At 40.3% G+C, this 16,757-nt stretch overlaps 1 protein-coding gene across 3 annotated transcripts; it reads left to right on the top strand.

Moving 5' to 3' along the window:
• Positions 1 to 227: 227 nt before the first annotated feature.
• Positions 228 to 14,371, top strand: LOC110971559 (protein rapunzel-like). Of its 3 annotated transcripts, none has more exons than XM_022221929.2 (3): positions 263 to 354; positions 10,969 to 11,023; positions 11,164 to 14,371. In XM_022221929.2, the coding sequence occupies exon 3, from the start codon at positions 11,191 to 11,193 to the stop codon at positions 12,364 to 12,366; it is 1,176 nt and encodes a 391-aa protein (XP_022077621.1). In that variant the 5' UTR covers positions 263 to 354; positions 10,969 to 11,023; positions 11,164 to 11,190; the 3' UTR covers positions 12,367 to 14,371. The 3 variants fall into 3 exon arrangements, with proteins under 3 accessions (XP_022077620.1, XP_022077621.1, XP_051812929.1); XM_051956969.1 differs by lacking the exon at positions 263 to 354 and adding an exon at positions 2,954 to 5,429; XM_022221928.2 differs by lacking the exons at positions 10,969 to 11,023; positions 11,164 to 14,371 and adding an exon at positions 1,716 to 5,121 and having other exon boundaries at positions 228 to 354.
• The last annotated feature ends 2,386 nt before the right edge of the window (positions 14,372 to 16,757 follow it).

The following is a 16,757-nucleotide window of genomic DNA, read 5'->3' as shown; positions in this document are numbered from 1 at the left end:
GACTGCTCTCCTTTTTATTCTCTCTCTCTCACACACACACACAAATGGAAAGCAGTCTCTCTCTCTTTTTTGTTATTTTCCCATGGTGCTCAGTGCCCCTGCATGGGGGAGTGTTTACAGGATGTTATCTGTGTCAGTGCCGGCCTCCTCATCCCTCTGAGTGGGGTTTGCTGGAATGCTAGAATGGGATGGAGGAGTTCCAAAGGGGGAGTGACAAGAGAGAGACACTGAGAAACAGAGAGAGAGAGAGAGAGAGAGAGAGAGTATATATATCCTAAGGAGACTGGTGCTCACAGGCACAGCTGGACTACTGGATAACTGGACTGTAGCCCCATTGGATATTTACCTAAAAAGGTGAGTTTTCCTCATTTTTTCCTCATTTTCTCTTCAGCATCTCTCAGATTTTTGGTTTTCTGTAATGTGTGCAGTCAGATTTTCAGTATTAGTTTTGTCTGCTGACCTTCATTAGAAGCTTTGGGTAAAAATTGCTTTAAAATAATATCTTCAGTTTCCTTAATATGTAAAGCTGCCCAAATCCAAGCAGCATGCCAGAGGTAGACATAATTCCTCTGGGAGATGTGGTCTGGTGGAAGACTTACCATTAAAGCTCTGTAGCAAACCACTGAAAGGGGAGACCAAGTGTTTGATCAAGTGCTGTGTGAGACTCGCCTTCTTTTTTTCTTTTTTTTTGTCCCTCTCACTGAATTACAATAAATTTCACTTTTGTTGTTTAATGAAGACTTTTTTGTTGTTGTTTTTTACAAGAGAAGATATTTCCAAGCAAGATAATTGTCCTATTAAGTTTTTTTTTCTTTAAATAGAATGGAATTTTACTTTGTTGTGTAATTTCAAATGGTGCACTTTTGTGTATAGAAATGTGGGGGGGAAAACAACAGTGATGGCATGTGACTGAATAAAGTAAATCTAATTAGTGATAGGAAAGGCTGTAAAATGACACCACTGATCTCATCACTGCAGCAATTATCAGTGAGCCTATATGTTGTGTGGTTACACATAAATCTGTGTATGTGTGTTTTTTTTCTTAAGTATTTGGTTGTGTTTGGTTTCAGTTAAATTGAGGCTGTAATGAGGAGGGAAGTGTGATTGTGTTAATGAACAAGTGCAGTGGTGGGGATTTTTCCTCTTGGACCTGGGTGTGCCTTTTTCTGAACCAGACGTGGGCTCCAGGGAGCCAGAAATGAGTTAGGTCATCTCTCCTGAGTATTTTACATCGAAGAGCACACCATCGTTGCTGGAGTAAATCCCCCTTCTTTTTTGCCCATGTTGTGAACATCTGTGTTTGCTTTGGGTCTTGGCTATTGTTAGAGCAGTAAAAATGACATCCCAAAAGGGCCAGCGCTGCAACGTTGCACAATGCTTCACGTCATAATTCATGAGTACACAAGCCATGTTTGATATTTGTTCTGTATTGCCATCCATGAGTGTGCTTTTTCATCTGATGTGTGTCAGTGCCACCAAGGCTTAAAACAAGTCCCTGTCAGGGTGCGGCATGAAACTGGATGCCTGCATGTGCTGACACGACCTACCGTTTGCTTTATTGTAGGGTTTGTTTGTCAGGAAAATGTCCTCTAAGAAAAAAAAAACTGGCTTCATGTCAGTTGGAGAAAGAAGAGGCAGAGCCATATTTTTTCTGAAATGTCAAAAAATCACACTGTAATGAACTTTACAAGGGTTTCATGTTCTTCTTCTTTCAGGCACCAGCAAAGTCTCTAAATTAGATTGCAAAATACACAATACAATGATGAACAGTGTGGCAGACTGGCTCGTGCAGAACAGGGACAAGATTGAGAAAGGCGTGGAGATCATGGGCCAGGCCTCCGAGGTGCTGGCTTCCACCGTGGGCCAGCTTCACCCCGTCTTGGAGGCCGTGTTCGTGGCCTCGGCCGAGCTCCTCAGCAACCCGGAAGGCAAAGAGGCTCGCTACTTGACACAACAATTTGAACTGGTGAACCAACAGCTCGAGGGGATCCAGGATGAGATCGATAAAATCGCCCTGGAGCTGCAGAGGACATCCATGAACAAGCAGAACTTTGATCGAGAGGCACAGATGCTCAGCCAGTATGAAAAGTTCCAGGACTTTGTCAATGCCAAGCCAAAGTTCAAGGAGAAGAAGAAGGAGAAGTTCCTCAGCCATTATGAGAACACCGACGGCGACTTGAACCTGGACGCCCTCTACAACGCCGTCACCGGGGAGAACACCGCCGGAGACCCAATGCTGGAGACGGTGGTCGCCACCGAGCAAAGAAGCAGAAGGGCAGTGGAAGATTTCTGTGCTCGACTGAAGAAGCTGTTCGTGGTGGGGATAATCGCTGTCATGGGCCATGCTGCCTTGAAGGAGGGAGCAGTCGGGGAGGAGATGGTGAAGAAGTGGCAGCAGCGAATGGAGGATGTGGAGAAGAGAATGAAAGCAGCAGTGGATGACTGTGCAGAGAACTTTGCCGAACAAGCCAAAGTGGACATGGAACACCTGCTGCAGGAGAATCCCGGCACTGTTGACCAAGACTTCACCAAAACCCTGCTGGATTCACTGGTTAAGAAATACGACTGGGTGAACTGGTCCATCCGAGCCTTCAACGACAAGGAGCGCATTTTCTTTTTCAACTGGCTAGCTGGAAAGAAGTACCATGGAAGTGGAGGAGCCAACTGGTTTGACATTTTGACCAAGAACAAGATCAAGGTGGTGTTCTCGTTCTGCGTCGACCCCAAGCCCATCAACAAGAGCCAGATCCAGGAGCAGATTGAGCAGCAGAAGCTGAAGGGGGACATGATGGCAGTGGCTCAGTTTCTGAGCAAGAGCTTCCCCAACTGCCTGGTCCATGCTGTCAGCCACTACAAGGCGGTGGTGGAGACCAACAACTTCCATGAGGATTGTTACTACTATGGAAAACACAAAAGAGCTTACCTGTGTGTCCACCCCGAGTAGAGTCGCAAAGGTGTGCGGCTTCTTAATGATAAATTCATGAATGTCTTTACCAGAGACTTGAAAATATCTCAATGAAATATCGAAATCATTCATAAATACTGTCTCTGTTGATATATAATCAGCTCTGGGTACTGCTATGTGATCCGTTGTCTTGCATTGATTTTTACTCTCAATTTGTGTAGTTTCCTTCCTCTGTTGTTATAAAAGTGTCCGAGCCATGCATCTTCATGTAGCTTAGCGTTACCATAATGGTTTGGATATTTCTAGGTTTGGGCAGTACAGCTTTGTTTGTCAGCTGTGAGAGACTTTGACGTTCATTGATAATTAGCAGGAGCAAATAATTATATGTTTACATGATATTTGCCTAAAACTTTTGAGCTTATCCATCGTCAAAAGCTGTAAAACAAACGAGCACACATGGAGATGGGATTGCTTTGTCAACCGCATGTTTCCAAAGTCATCATTGACCAGCAGGGTTCACCTTTTTAAGGACTGGTTTGACATTTGACTCTCAGGTCTGTACTAAGAATGAAGCTGGAGCTAGCAAACAGTTAGCTTAGCTTAACATGAACACAATAAGATCCCTTGAAGTTTGCCATGTATCATGTGGTTCATGTTGTGAAGGTATGACTTTAACCCAAACCATAGTTTTCCTTTACTTGTGGGTGACAAACCTCAGGCCCTTGGTGAAAATCTTGTAACTTACACCAGAACCACTCCATCCAGCTTTCTTATGAGGCTCGTTCAGACTAGCGAATATTGACATCGTAGTGACGTTGATACCAATGAACACCTTTTTAAAATTGTAGTTTTTGATATCCTGTAAATGAGAACATGTTGAATGCTCTAGAAAACCAAAATGGGCACTGACTACATGGACGCTCATGAATGAAGCAGACTGGAAAGTAGTACAATAGGAGCAGCTGCATAGCTCAGCTTCCCTGGCCACTTCTGTTTGCAGTCTTTATGCTAAGCTAAGCTAACTGTCTCCTAGCTCCAATTCCCTATTAAGCAATTTTCTACTGCAGGATCTTGCAGGATGTTGAAGGGAACCTTTAAATTGTAGAATCTCTTTCTGGGTGGTAGGCACTTCTGATCGGCCCAAAAAACTGCTGCACAGTGCTTGGTGGTAGAGCTGATTATTTTCTGTCCTCTTGATGTCCTCATCCAGCAGCCGTCCTCTCTATTCTAACATTGCCCTAAGCTGTGCAAAATTCACCATATATGTTAACATATCTAACCTTCATACGTCCATTAGCTACTACATGTCGTTTTGGTGAAATCTGTATTAACATTGTAGTCTGGGGTGCCACCTAACCACCTGGCCCAAGTTCCTGCAGTGAAAAGCCGCTGGCTAATACAGATCTAATAAGCTAATGCTTGGAAACAAAGCAAAGTAACATAATCTGCTCATAAGGATGACATAATGTGACTGAAAGCTCCACAACATGCTGATTGTTTATACTGCAATTTATTACAAGAGGTAGTGGATGTTGTTCCTACATACCACTCAACTACCAGGGTATGTTTCCACATTGCTAGCTAATGTTATCTATAAGTTCTAAGATTTTTCTTGAGGAAATCACTTTGACCAAGTGTGAAAAATATTTATTATTTCAAATTCTGTTCTTATGAGGTTAAAATTTAACTACGATTTTAGGAATGTTTTAGCTACAACGTTCAAAGAGTGTTTAGAGAACGCTGTCAGGGCCACAGATTACAACAATTACAACAAAAGGCGTAAAACTGTCAAACCAAGATTGTATGCATTCCCGCTATGTTCCACAATGTTGCATGATTAAGGAACAAGGTCAACATTGCAACATTTGGAAAACATTGGAAGAACATTAGGGCATAACATTCTAGCAGAGTTACCACCAAGCGGTTTTAAAACGTCTTTTAATAGCATTATCCAACCTTTAGGAAGAACACTCTGACAGCTTTAAGAAAACTTCCTGCTAAAAAATCACTAGATCACTGCAGCATTTTCTCAGAACGTTTTTAGAAGGTTGAAGCTGAGAATTGTCCACTCCTAGAAATAATCCCCTATGGAAAACAATGTAGTATTTGTGCTGCTTTTGGTGCAATACGTGGGGCAAACTATTCAAATCAACCACAATCTTCGTCAACACACTCATGTAAGTTTTACTCAATTTGTAATAAACAAAAAATATAAATGTTTTTGTCATCACTGGTCATCATTACCTTGTTATATAAAAACTTTGGCCTTTAAAACTATAAATGAGCACGAGGCAGATAATATTTAACTGTCATAATGCTATAACGTTTGTTTATCAAATGGGTGGATCTGTTTGAAGCAGCAATTATACTCAACTTTTTTTTCCTTTTGCCTCCACCACCCTGCTGTGTTTTTGTGTGTCTGTGTGCCTGCCTGGGTGTGTCTCTGCTCTGTAACTCGAGAGCCACATGACCAATAGGAAGGCAAACCGTGTACAAGTTAGAATTCTTCCGCAAACTTTATCAGGTGAGTTTGTTTCTGCTCCAAATGTTTCATAGGGGACAGGCACATTATAATTAACAGATTGGACTCTTTAGTGAGAAGTGATCGATTCAGTTTCATCGACTTTAGTCCAGTCTCTCGTTACATAACTGAGCACTTCTTTTTTTCCTCCCCTTTTTTATTGAATCCTCTTTTACGCACGAGATCGCGGTTAAAATTGCAAAATGCGCACTTCTGTTCTATCAACAGGGCTTCCTTTAATAAAGCAAAGTGCACGAATCTGCTATAGTTAATGCAGTTTAAGCACAGAAAATGTTTTATGGGCGTTGGTTGCCAGATCTGCTGCCGACGCTTCCCTTCTTCCAGGAAGTGTGTGACTTTTTACGCAGCGTTTTTTTTGTGCCGCGTCGCAACAAAACCCAGATCTGCGGTGTTAACCTGCGATGTTTGTTTGTTGCTCTCTGTCCATCGGCTGTAAAATGATACAATTAGAGCCCTTGTACGCGAGCTGATCGATGCAGTTTCCATTAAGAGGGAGCATTGACAGAGCGTTTAGTTTTTCCTCCCTCGGTGGTCAGCTGTCAGAGGGAGCCTTTGGTCATCTCTCTGCTCTAACGTTAATGAAACATGAACATTGTGTTTTACATTTTTTTGTACACTTGGTCTTCTTCTTTTGATCATATATTACAGTAATTGAAATGGTCTTTACATTTCATATCATCAGTGGTAGAAAAAGTACTCAGATCCTCATTTAAAGATGCAAAAATGTGTTAAATATTGAATTTATAGTATGAACAGCCCAGTGACTGACATTTCATTATGCTGCACTATGAGAAACATCAGTGCTTAAAGCAGCCTTTTATTGCTCAGTTTATTCCAGTGTTTTCCAACCTAAAGGTCAGCAGGCTCCTCCACAGGGTCAAAAGGTAAATCTGAAGGTCACCACATGATTAATGGAGAATAAACATTCAAAAAACAAGTTCAACACAAGTTTCTGTTCCTTTTTTTTACTATTCCCCAAAGTATGTGGCTTGTAGATTCTTTGTCCAGGTCATGATGATTCTAAAAGCGTCAGTAAAATGTGACTGGACTTCTCTTTTTGGTTCTTGAAGACCTTTCACTCTCATCCAAAAGGCTTCCTCAGTTCTGACTGATGAGGAGTCTCAGGTATATGGAGTCTAAGCCATGTGAGGCTGTATCTCGAACCAAAAAGAAAAGTCTAGTTACCTTTTACTTAAGCTGTTTGGACTGTTCTTTAATGTGTACATTGTATTAGTTTGTTAAAAAAAAGGATGTGATTTTTTTTTTTTAAACCTAAAAGGGCCTTAAATGGCTGAAAACCACTGGATTCATCTCTCTTTCGCATATTATTTTACAGATTTCTCCATTTGTAATGTAAATATTTATTCTGAAAATTAGTATTAGTAATTAGTTACCAAACACAATCAACTAATATATTATGATGTAATATTATAGATTCACAGTGAAGGAAGAATTCATAAGCATCAAAAAATAGTCACATTTACTAGCAACGACACTAAAGTTAATTTGACTGCTTGGTATAATGAGTAGTTTTCCTTTTGGTACTTTGTCTTGACTTCAATACTTTTGTACTTTTGCTTAAAATAAGTACATGATTTTTGCTTGTAACAGAGCATTTCCACAATGTGGTTTTGGTAGTTTTTTTTAAGTATACAGTCTGAGTAGTTCTTCCATCTATGAGTAACTACAGCTGCCAAATACTTGCACAGAGTACCCAGTGCAATATTTCCACCTGACATGTGGCATAAAATAGTGTAAAATGTCATTACTAATAAGAGAAGCACATTACTTTTAGGGTGTAAGAGGAAGTTCTAGCCCTTTGTCCATGGACTGACATTTATATCTCTGTTATATGAGCTGCAACGGCTCTTTCTCTCTGAAAATGTGATTTCTTGAAGCACTTTTGTGTTTGAACCATCTGTACTGAGGTGCTTCATGCACTCAGACTGCAGTTACAAAACCCTTGGGAGGCTGAGAAAGAAACAGAACACGAGTGGAAAACAGGAATTCACAGTTTTCAGCAACGACTGTCAGATCTAATAAGATACAGGAACTGTGCTGCAGCTGGGATCTTCTGCTTTTGTTCACAGTTTTGTTTTGTTTGTTTTTTTGCTGGGAAATCACGTAAATAAATGTTTTGTGACACACACAGTTTAGCTTTGTGGTTCACATCATTTAGATTTAGAACAAAGGTTTGACATGTTGGACATACTACTGGCTGAGAGATAAACAAGATGCTCTTCTTTATACTTGTCAATAAATATGAACCCAGATCCAGCAGTCAGTTAGCTTAGCTTAGCATAAAGACTAGGAATCTAACTAGCCTGGCTCTGTTTCCACATTATTTCTTGACTGGAAGCAGTGATTGTGACTCCAGGAACTGCAGTAAATGCACTAGTTGATGTTTAACATGATTTTGTGCAAATGAAATGAACAAGATGCAGAATTTGTTGGAATGAGAGAGTCTGTTGAGAAACTGCTGGCATTAGATAAATCTGAAGCTCCAGCAAACAGTTAGCTTAGCATAGCATTAAGAATGGAAACACAGAAATATAACTAGCCTGGCTCTTTTCCCAGGTTACTTCTTGGCTGGAAGCAGTGACTGTGACTCCAGTAACTGCTGTAAAAGCACAACTTGTCATTAAGCACTTAAATAAACAAGATGCAGTATGCGTTAAACAGTGCTTTAGGTGCCGGTTGATGGATTTTGCCCACTCTACTTAGAGCTAGGCTGTCTGTTTCCAGTTTTTATGCTAAGCTAGGCTAACTGGCTGCAGGATATAGCTTCATATTCACTATATTCTCCATATATGGGAATGTTTGCATATAATTTTTGCAAGGAAAGCAAATAACTACAATTTGTCGCTTTAATTTTAGAGCAGTAAAGGAAGTCAGGATTGCAACTAACAATTATTTTTGTCGTGGATTAATCTGCTGATTATTTTTGGATGTAACTGATTAGTTGTTTGGTTGATAAAATGTCAGAAAATGATGAAAAAAATTCCAAAAAGGCCAAGATGGTGTCCTTAGACGTCCTGTTTTGTTAGTTTCCAGTGAAAGAGGAGAAAAGAAACCAGAAGTAGGAACTTTTAAGATGCTGCAATCAGAATCACATTTTTTGTTGAGGATTTGCTTGTATTAGATAAATAATAGTTACCCTGCTTTTGTCATCTGAGCAAGTAAAGTTTAAAATCTGAGTGAGCCCCTTAATCATGTCATTTTGGAGAAGTAATGTATCTTTGTTACAGCTGCAAGCAATGATTATTTTCATTGTTGGTTAATCAGTCAGTTATTTTCTGGATGAATCCATTAGCTGTTAGTTGATAAAATGTCAGATCATGGTGAAAAAAAGTATCCATAAAGGCCAAGATGACGTCTTCCAACATCTTGTTTGCTTCACAACCCAAAGATATTGAGTTTACTGTCATAGAGGAGGAAAGAAGCCAGAAAATGTTCACATTTAAGAAGCTGCAACCAGAGAATTTCTTTTCTAAAGTTACTCAAGTTGATTGTTAGTTATCAAACTAGTTGTTGTTTAATTTATTAGCTGATAGGTCACTGATTAAGTGAGAATTGATTTCCGTCTTGGGCTGTCCAGCTTGATAAACCCCTTCAGGCCAGAGCAGACCTCAGCAGAGACAGATGAGCTGACTGATTATTTTCCATTGTCTTGTTGCCGTGGTAACCTGCTGAGTTTCACTGGAAAACGCACCCTCGCCCAGCAAGTTTAACCTCTTCCAGTTAATCACTTCCCACGCCTGCTGCTCTGATATTGACTGAACAGAAACAGTCCTGCTGCTTCAGACGCAAACTGAGAAAAACACTCTGAAGGCCAGAAACCTGAAGTTAAACATGCAGCTTCAGGAGCTGTAAACACAGACGAAGGCTGTGAAGCCAGAGGGCGACCGTACCGTCACTTTGAACTGAAATGTGATTTCCTCAAAATGATACATTTCCAGTTTTGTAGGACATGTCCAAACATGCCCAGAAAATCAGCCAGGAGGGCTCTCTCAGTTATTTCTGGGATTCCTGGCATTTGTAAGAGCTGTCTGTGTTAGATTAAGATTTTCCAAGTGCAGCAGACTTCTTGTTTTAAAGGTGAAGTAGTGCAAGACAGATTTTCCTTCTCATTAGTAACTGCCCAGCAGGGATCAACTAGTGTGGTTTTTCAGGGCTGATAGCAATGCTGATTATTAGTAATTAAAGAGACTGACATTTCAAATTCATTATTTAACTGAAAGCAGTTTTTGTTTTTTTAAAACACAGATCTAACATTTGGGGAAAATGCTGAATCAGTCATTTCCTGCTACCCGGCATTGCAGAGCTTTTAAACACAACGTATATCCACATTAATACACTTTCATTTTAAAACAGTCTTAAAACTGAATCAATCTCTGTCCAGACGAGTAGAGTCGTTTCAGAAATAACCTTTGTGTATACTAACACACCTGAAAACACATTTCACATGACAGTTTACCGGCTACGTGGGTGTAAACATGAGGCAAGAGGCTGGTTGCCGAGGTGTAAAGTAAACAATAATTTGTTGTTCCATTAAACAGAATCTCTTCAACATCCCTGTTTCCATTCTGTATGCTAAGCTAGGCTAACTGGCAGCAGGTCATAGCTTTTTAGTCCCTGTAGCCTTCATACATGAGAATGGCATCGATGTCATCCAACTCTTGCCAGGGAAACAAATAAGTGCATTCTGTTCCCTTTTATTTTGAAGCGGTAATGTATATTAAGACTGCAACTAACATTTATTTCCATTGTCAGTTAATCTTTTGATTATTTTTTGAAGTAATCGGTCAGTTGTTTTGGTCAATAACATGCCAGAAAATGACAAAAAGGGTTAAAAAAAGGCCAAGATGATGCCCTCAAAAGGCTTGTTTTGTCAGAAGAGAAAATAAACCGGAATATATTCACATTTAAGAAGCTGGAATCAGATAATCACATGTTTTCTGTTGAGAAATCGCTGGCATTAGATAAGTAAGGAGCTCCAGCAGCTGGTTAGCTTAGCATATAGACTGGAAACAGGGAAATGCAACTGGCCTTTTATACAAATTAAATTAAAGATGCAGAATGCATTAATTAGTAAACTTTTGATGGTGGTAGATCCTTTGCATAAGCTCTGCATAGAACCAGGCTGTCTGTTTCCAGTCTTTATGCTAAGCTAAGCTAACTGGCTGCTGGCTATAGCTTCAGTGACAGAATCTTCTTTGTCAGTTTGCTGTCACAGAGGAGTAATGAAACCAGAAAATATTCATATTTACGAAGGTGTAATCAACGAATCACATGTTTTTTTGCTGAGAAAACAGCTGGTATTAAATAATTCTGTTTTTGGCATTTAAACTTGTAAAACTTTAAAATCTGAGCGAGCCTCTTATTCCTATCCAACACACCAGCAGCTCATCCCATACTGGTCTTCCGTCATTGCTGAATTCCCTTGGCATTGTTGACTCACTGCTCACTGGGTGTGACCAGCACTGAAGCTCACTTGACTGTTTCTCTCTTTCCTTATCAGTTTTTGCAGTGTTGTAAGAAGAGAGGCCACAGTCCAACAGCAGTGGAGCAGAGCTGTAAGTATGTCTGCAAAATCAAAAGCTGAGATGGTTGATGCTGCTTGACTTGTTTTTGCTCTTTTTTTAACCTCAATGTGTGTTTTACTGTCCCAGGAAAGAGGTTTTGACTGATTCTAAGCACACTTTTCTCTTGTTAGGATCAGTCTATAAAAGCAGCAGCAAAGATGGCAGGGCAGCTACAGAAGCTTGTGGCCGAGAGGAAGGACATGGTGGAGACGGTGATGGAAGTGTTCGAGCAGGGAGCCGAAGTGGTGGCCAGCATCGCCGGCGACCTCTTCCCCGTTTTCTCCATCGCTGCTCCAATTGTCAAACTGGCTCTGGACAACGTGGAAAGCAAAGAGGCAGAATTCATGAAGGAGCAGTTCCAGAAGGTCCGTGAGCGCCTGGAGGTGATCTCCGAGGAGATTCAGCGGATCAACGACGAGATCAAGAAGAGCAGCGTGGATGCCACATATTTCTCTGTGGAGGAAAACATCACCAACCAGTTCAGGAAGTACATGGACATCCTCAACGCCAAGCCCAAGTTCCGGGAGGTGAAGAAGAAGCTTTTCCTGGAGCATTTTGCCAAAACCGGTGGTGACAAAAACTTGAACACCCTGTACAGCGCTGTGACGGGAGATAACTTCTCGGGGGAATCTGTGCTGGAGATCATCCTGAACTACGAGGAGAAGAGCCGCCGACCGATGGAGGACTTCTGTGCCCGGCTCAAGAAGCTCTTCTGCGTCGGACTCATTGCGCTGCTGGGCCACGCTGCTCTGAAGGGATACGACGAGGAGGAGGCGCTCCTGAAGGACTGGGGGGAGAAGATGAAATCTGTTCAGGAAAGAATGAACGCCGTCATTGAAGAGTGCATCGTCGGATTCCCCACACAAGCCGAGCTGGATTCTCGACGACTGGTGAGAGATCAGGCACACTTGACCAGCCAGCAGCTAGCTGATGCTATTGTCGAGAAACTGAAGAAGAAGTACGACTGGGTGGGCTGGTCCGTGCGTATTTTCAGGTCACCCTCAGGCCTCTTCGCCAACAAGAAGGATTTCCACTGCCCGACTGGGAAGAGCCGCTTCCAGGTGCCATCCTCAGACGAGAAGCTCAATGTCTGGGTGTCCTACAGTTCCTCAGCGGAGCCTGTGGACAAGAACCACATCCAGCAGCTGATCCAGAGTCAGAAGAAGCTCACAGTGGTGGGCGTGGCAGAGCTCCTGTTTGAGAAGCTGCCTGGCGATTGCGTGGTTCACACGGTCAAGACCAGCAAAGACCTGGCCTGCTCCTGGAGCTTCACCGACGAGCTGCACTACTGGGAGGAGCACAAGAACTTCTATGTCTGCGTTCACTCAGCCTGAAGTCTCAGACGCTGGAAAAACTCTCAGAAATCATTCTATGTTTAGAGGCTACTCACATTTGCACAATCGCAGACAACTGCTGCCTCTCTGCTTGGCCTTAACATAGAATTATTACACAATGTGTGCCTTAGTCACTACCCTCTGATAGCCTTTTTATAATGAACTAGTCTCTTACCTAAACATTAATAGTCAATTTCTTTCAGACATAGTTCATTCATTCATTCATTCATTCATTCATTCATTCAACCTTGAGTTAAACTTGAGAAATCATTGAGGGTCAACTCTTTTTTTCAACATGGAGTCAATTTACAAAAACAAAGAGGAAAAAAGAAAGAAAACAACAAATAGAAAATAGAAATATGAATTTACCCTCTAAACTTGAAGCACTTTCTGGGTGTTTTTTGTTTGCTCCTGTCACACTTTTCCTCACTGTGAGCTCATTTTTCACTGAATTATAGGCTCTGCATCTATAGGGAAACAGTACAACTATGCAGTATGGCACAGCTGAATTGCCGTAAATCAGAAAAAAATTGGTTTTACAAAATTATTTCATTTTAAAAAACTGAATGAATTCAAAGCATGTGCAACATTCTTCCAGGTGCCCACAGGTGTTACCAATAATGGAAAAATAAATGGTGGCAATTAGTATAGATATTGTACTACTTAGTTATATGTTGTTTCCATATTGCTCTGTGGAAACGCTGCCTGTATGTCGACCAAAAAGTCTCTGAATTTTTGTCACAAGACTGTTGGTCACAGCTGACTCAATAATAGCTTCACAGTTGTGGCAAAGAGGACAGGTCTTTTTTTACAGGATGTGGTTATAGCAAAAGCTTTATTTTTGGCAACTTTTAAAATGTACACAAGTGGAAGAAAATGGTGAAATATCCCAATTTTGAGTTTAGATTTGGGTTAAACATTCTAATTGAAAGCCATGTCACAGATGAGTAGTTCAAGGACAGTCGAAAAGTTGAAAACCAAACATATTTGTTTGTTTTTACAGTTTCTAGCTCTAAAAATTGGTGTAATTTTGTAGACTAAAAAAAAACACACAGATGACGTGCCTTTTAAACCTGTCAGCGGATTTTAGGGGTTCAGATGATAACATAGTGATATGAAAGACCCCAAAACTTTTACAGTCAGGTACATTTTTAATAAAGTAATTAAAATGTTTAATAAAATACAACTATGTTATGCAAGTCAGCAGGACATGTTGCTGGTTTGAGTGCAGCTGTCATGCAGAGATTACGTGTGCGCTGGTGCTGATAAGTGGCGACCTCGCCCTGCTGAGGACATTTAAACCACAACCAGGAGAGAAAATGGCTCCAGACCTTCGCACAGAATAAAATGGAGGCCTTTGCTTTGATTTTGGTGGCTCAGAAATAGTAAATCCTGTCACTTGCGCCTGTCCAAGGATTTAATAGCAACCTTTTCTGTAGTGAACCACGCAACTTTATTCACACACCCTGTCGCGAACATGCCGAGGCGTGGAGACGGCAGCTCTTTATTTACATACCGATGCTTTGCTGTTCCCGTGTCGCAGCCTCACCTGTGTGGTTGTGCAACTCAGACTGGAAGCTCACAACCTGTAACTTCATTTACTCTGAAGGTTTACTGATATAAAGGAACAAACTGTCGAGTTTTGGGGGTTTGGGATCTTTTGAGATTTTTTTTTTTAATATGAGAATTAGTATAATCGAATCAAAAACATGCACACTAACAGAAATACATGACAGGGGCACTGCTGTTTGGATTGTTCTATACATTGTGTGTGTTTTCATGCACCACTGTAATCTGTGTGTTTCTTTGTATTGTTTGTATGTTATTAAGTGGGATAAATTCCTTTGAACATTTGAATATCTGACAAAAACAAGCTGTAAAAATGATTGCACATCTGTTTGTTGTTATTTCCATGCAGCATATTTGGGTCTCTTCAGCATCTCTGAATTAAAGTTATGTTGGTACACCAAAGCAGTGAATGTAATAAATCTTCCAAATAAACTCACATCTTTTGTTTGTATGCTTTTGTGATTGACTGTCTGGTTCTAGGACTGATTCTGGAAGAAAGCGCTTTTAATTTATTGGGATCATTGATCTTAATTTGATTCATGAGTGTAAAATCACTAAAAAGCAATTTAACAGCAGTGTTATTTATGTTTATATTACTCTTTATACAGACTGGCTAATACTATTTGTGGTTATAATTCAAAGGCTTTCATTTATACTACTTTGTGTGCTTTACATGCATTGCAAACTTTAATATTTCATAAAAGAGTTCATATTCTCCTTTTTGGGGTCTCTCCTTTCCTTCAGTTTGTTATATTGCTGCTTTTTTGTGCCTGAACAGCATCTGCAAGCAACAAAGTTTTTCTCTCCCACAGAAAACTCTGCCTGAAGAGCCTAATTTAAAGTCCAAGGTTTTCTTCTTTTATCTACATAACAATATAATCCATGAAGCCTGCCTAGCAGCTAGTTTAGCCTCAAACAAAGACTAAGCAGCTTTCTGCAGTACTTCTTCATTAGAGCTGCTTCTGCTTGAACTACACCACTACACTCTGAGATCTGCAGTTACAATATTTAACTTTACAAAGCTTTAGTTGGAACTACTGATCTGAGACAGCAGCATGAGTTAAAATAGAGCATTTTAGACAGAAAAAGTGCTTCACAAATGCACAATACAAGAAAAAAAAAGTAACAATAAAATAGGTAAACATATTTTCATCCTGTCATTGTGCAGAATATAGGCTTGAAGGTAACATTTGGAAATGTGGTCTCAGTTGTCACTTTAGCAGATTCTGTGTCAGAGAAACTTAAGTTATTTTTGTGACACTTCCAGATGAAAAACTTCTCCAAGTTTAATCAGTAACATCTCCATAACTGAGGCCAACATGAACAAGTTTTGGTCTCTGTGGATCTGAGACACTTAAAAGAATTTTGAAATAGAAGAAATAGCTCTGTGTTGCATTTACCAGGTAGAATGACATGTGAAGAACTTCACCTGAAAGAGACATTTTTTCTTCCACTTTGTTATTTTTACCTCATTCGGGCCTTAATTAAAGGAGATCAACACAGTGACATTCAGGCTGACAAAGTGTTACAAGGTGTAAGAGTCAATTCAAGAAGATAGAAAATGTACATAGACTTTGTGTATACTTTATCTTTTTATGTTTGTAGACCCTTATGCTACAGGCCAAACATTAACAAGTGTGAACAAAGAAATGTATCTGTGTAGGTGCTAATATTTCCTACCAGTAATGCACATATACCCAAGTCAAATCCTATTTATCCCACAAGTGCTTTAAGTTTGTGCTGCGGCTACTTTCACAGAGAACACGCTGTTTCATGCAGTAGAAATACAACTGGGACAGATTACTTTGTCATAATAACATTAAACAGTGTAATATGAAATGAGCTGCCATCTGTTTGTACACTATTGTCAACTCAAGCTTGTTTATAGTCAACACACCGTCATGTGACTGAGAAGAGGATTGTGGGTCAGAATATCCAGAAAAACATGCTGGCTCACTGCAAAATCCAACCAGAAGCAGGAGGATGACTAGGTATTTTAAGGATACTACTTTTGGTGTACTGTATAGTATGAAATATAGCATGTCCCCAGCAGATCCTGAACAGAGACCCAGAGTCATCCTCTAAACAAAACTGTAAATCAGACACTTAGTAGCACTGATGTTATTTAACCCATTCTAAAAAAAATCAACAAATATGATGCAGCAGAAATGAAGCAGAGCCGTGCTGCTTCCATGTGAATCATGACAGTGTGTGTCACGTTAGCAATAGCAGCTACATTGGACCTCCGAGGTGGAAAGGGTTTAATCTGGACCACTGTGATTGGTAATCGCTATGGAGTAGTTGTACAGCAACAGTTACATGTGCAAATAAACAGATTTCATAACCAGCAAAGAGAGAGGGAATAAATTCTTTCAGGTTCTGCTGAGGTTGAGCGACATCTTTAACACCCAGCTGTTCTGTGGAGAAATCTCACAGCACACACACAAAAAAAAAAAAATAGAAAAAGGATGTGATGGTTTCTAGCTGGGAAACACCCATAGTGCTCTGCAATTATGTGGTTGTGGCTTTTCTATCTTCGGCACATGTCCCTGTAACACATTGCACTGACGGGTCAACACAAATGAACAAGTGCAGTGAAATACAAGTGGGTCAAAGATATTTGTCTGAGCACAGAAAAGGTCAGTATAATCCCAGAATGCCTTATTTTTAACCTTCCTTTCTGACTGGAGGAAACATAAGAAACATTGCAAAGGAAGTATGACAAAAAGATCCTGTTACAACCAAACAACATTAACCTTTATGCAAAAAAACAAACAAACTGCTTGCCTAAAATGTTCACAGATCATAAAAACACAGATGGG

The sequence above is a fragment of the Acanthochromis polyacanthus genome, chromosome 12, assembly GCF_021347895.1.
Source record: "Acanthochromis polyacanthus isolate Apoly-LR-REF ecotype Palm Island chromosome 12, KAUST_Apoly_ChrSc, whole genome shotgun sequence".
NCBI classification, from domain to species: domain Eukaryota; kingdom Metazoa; phylum Chordata; class Actinopteri; family Pomacentridae; genus Acanthochromis; species Acanthochromis polyacanthus.
This window is presented reverse-complemented; position numbering and strand designations above follow the sequence as displayed.

What these genes read in the sequence shown, in the direction of transcription:
- LOC110971559 (XM_022221928.2), top strand. Translation starts at nt 1,760, where the DNA reads ATGATGAACAGTGTGGCAGACTGGCTCGTGCAGAACAGGGACAAGATT.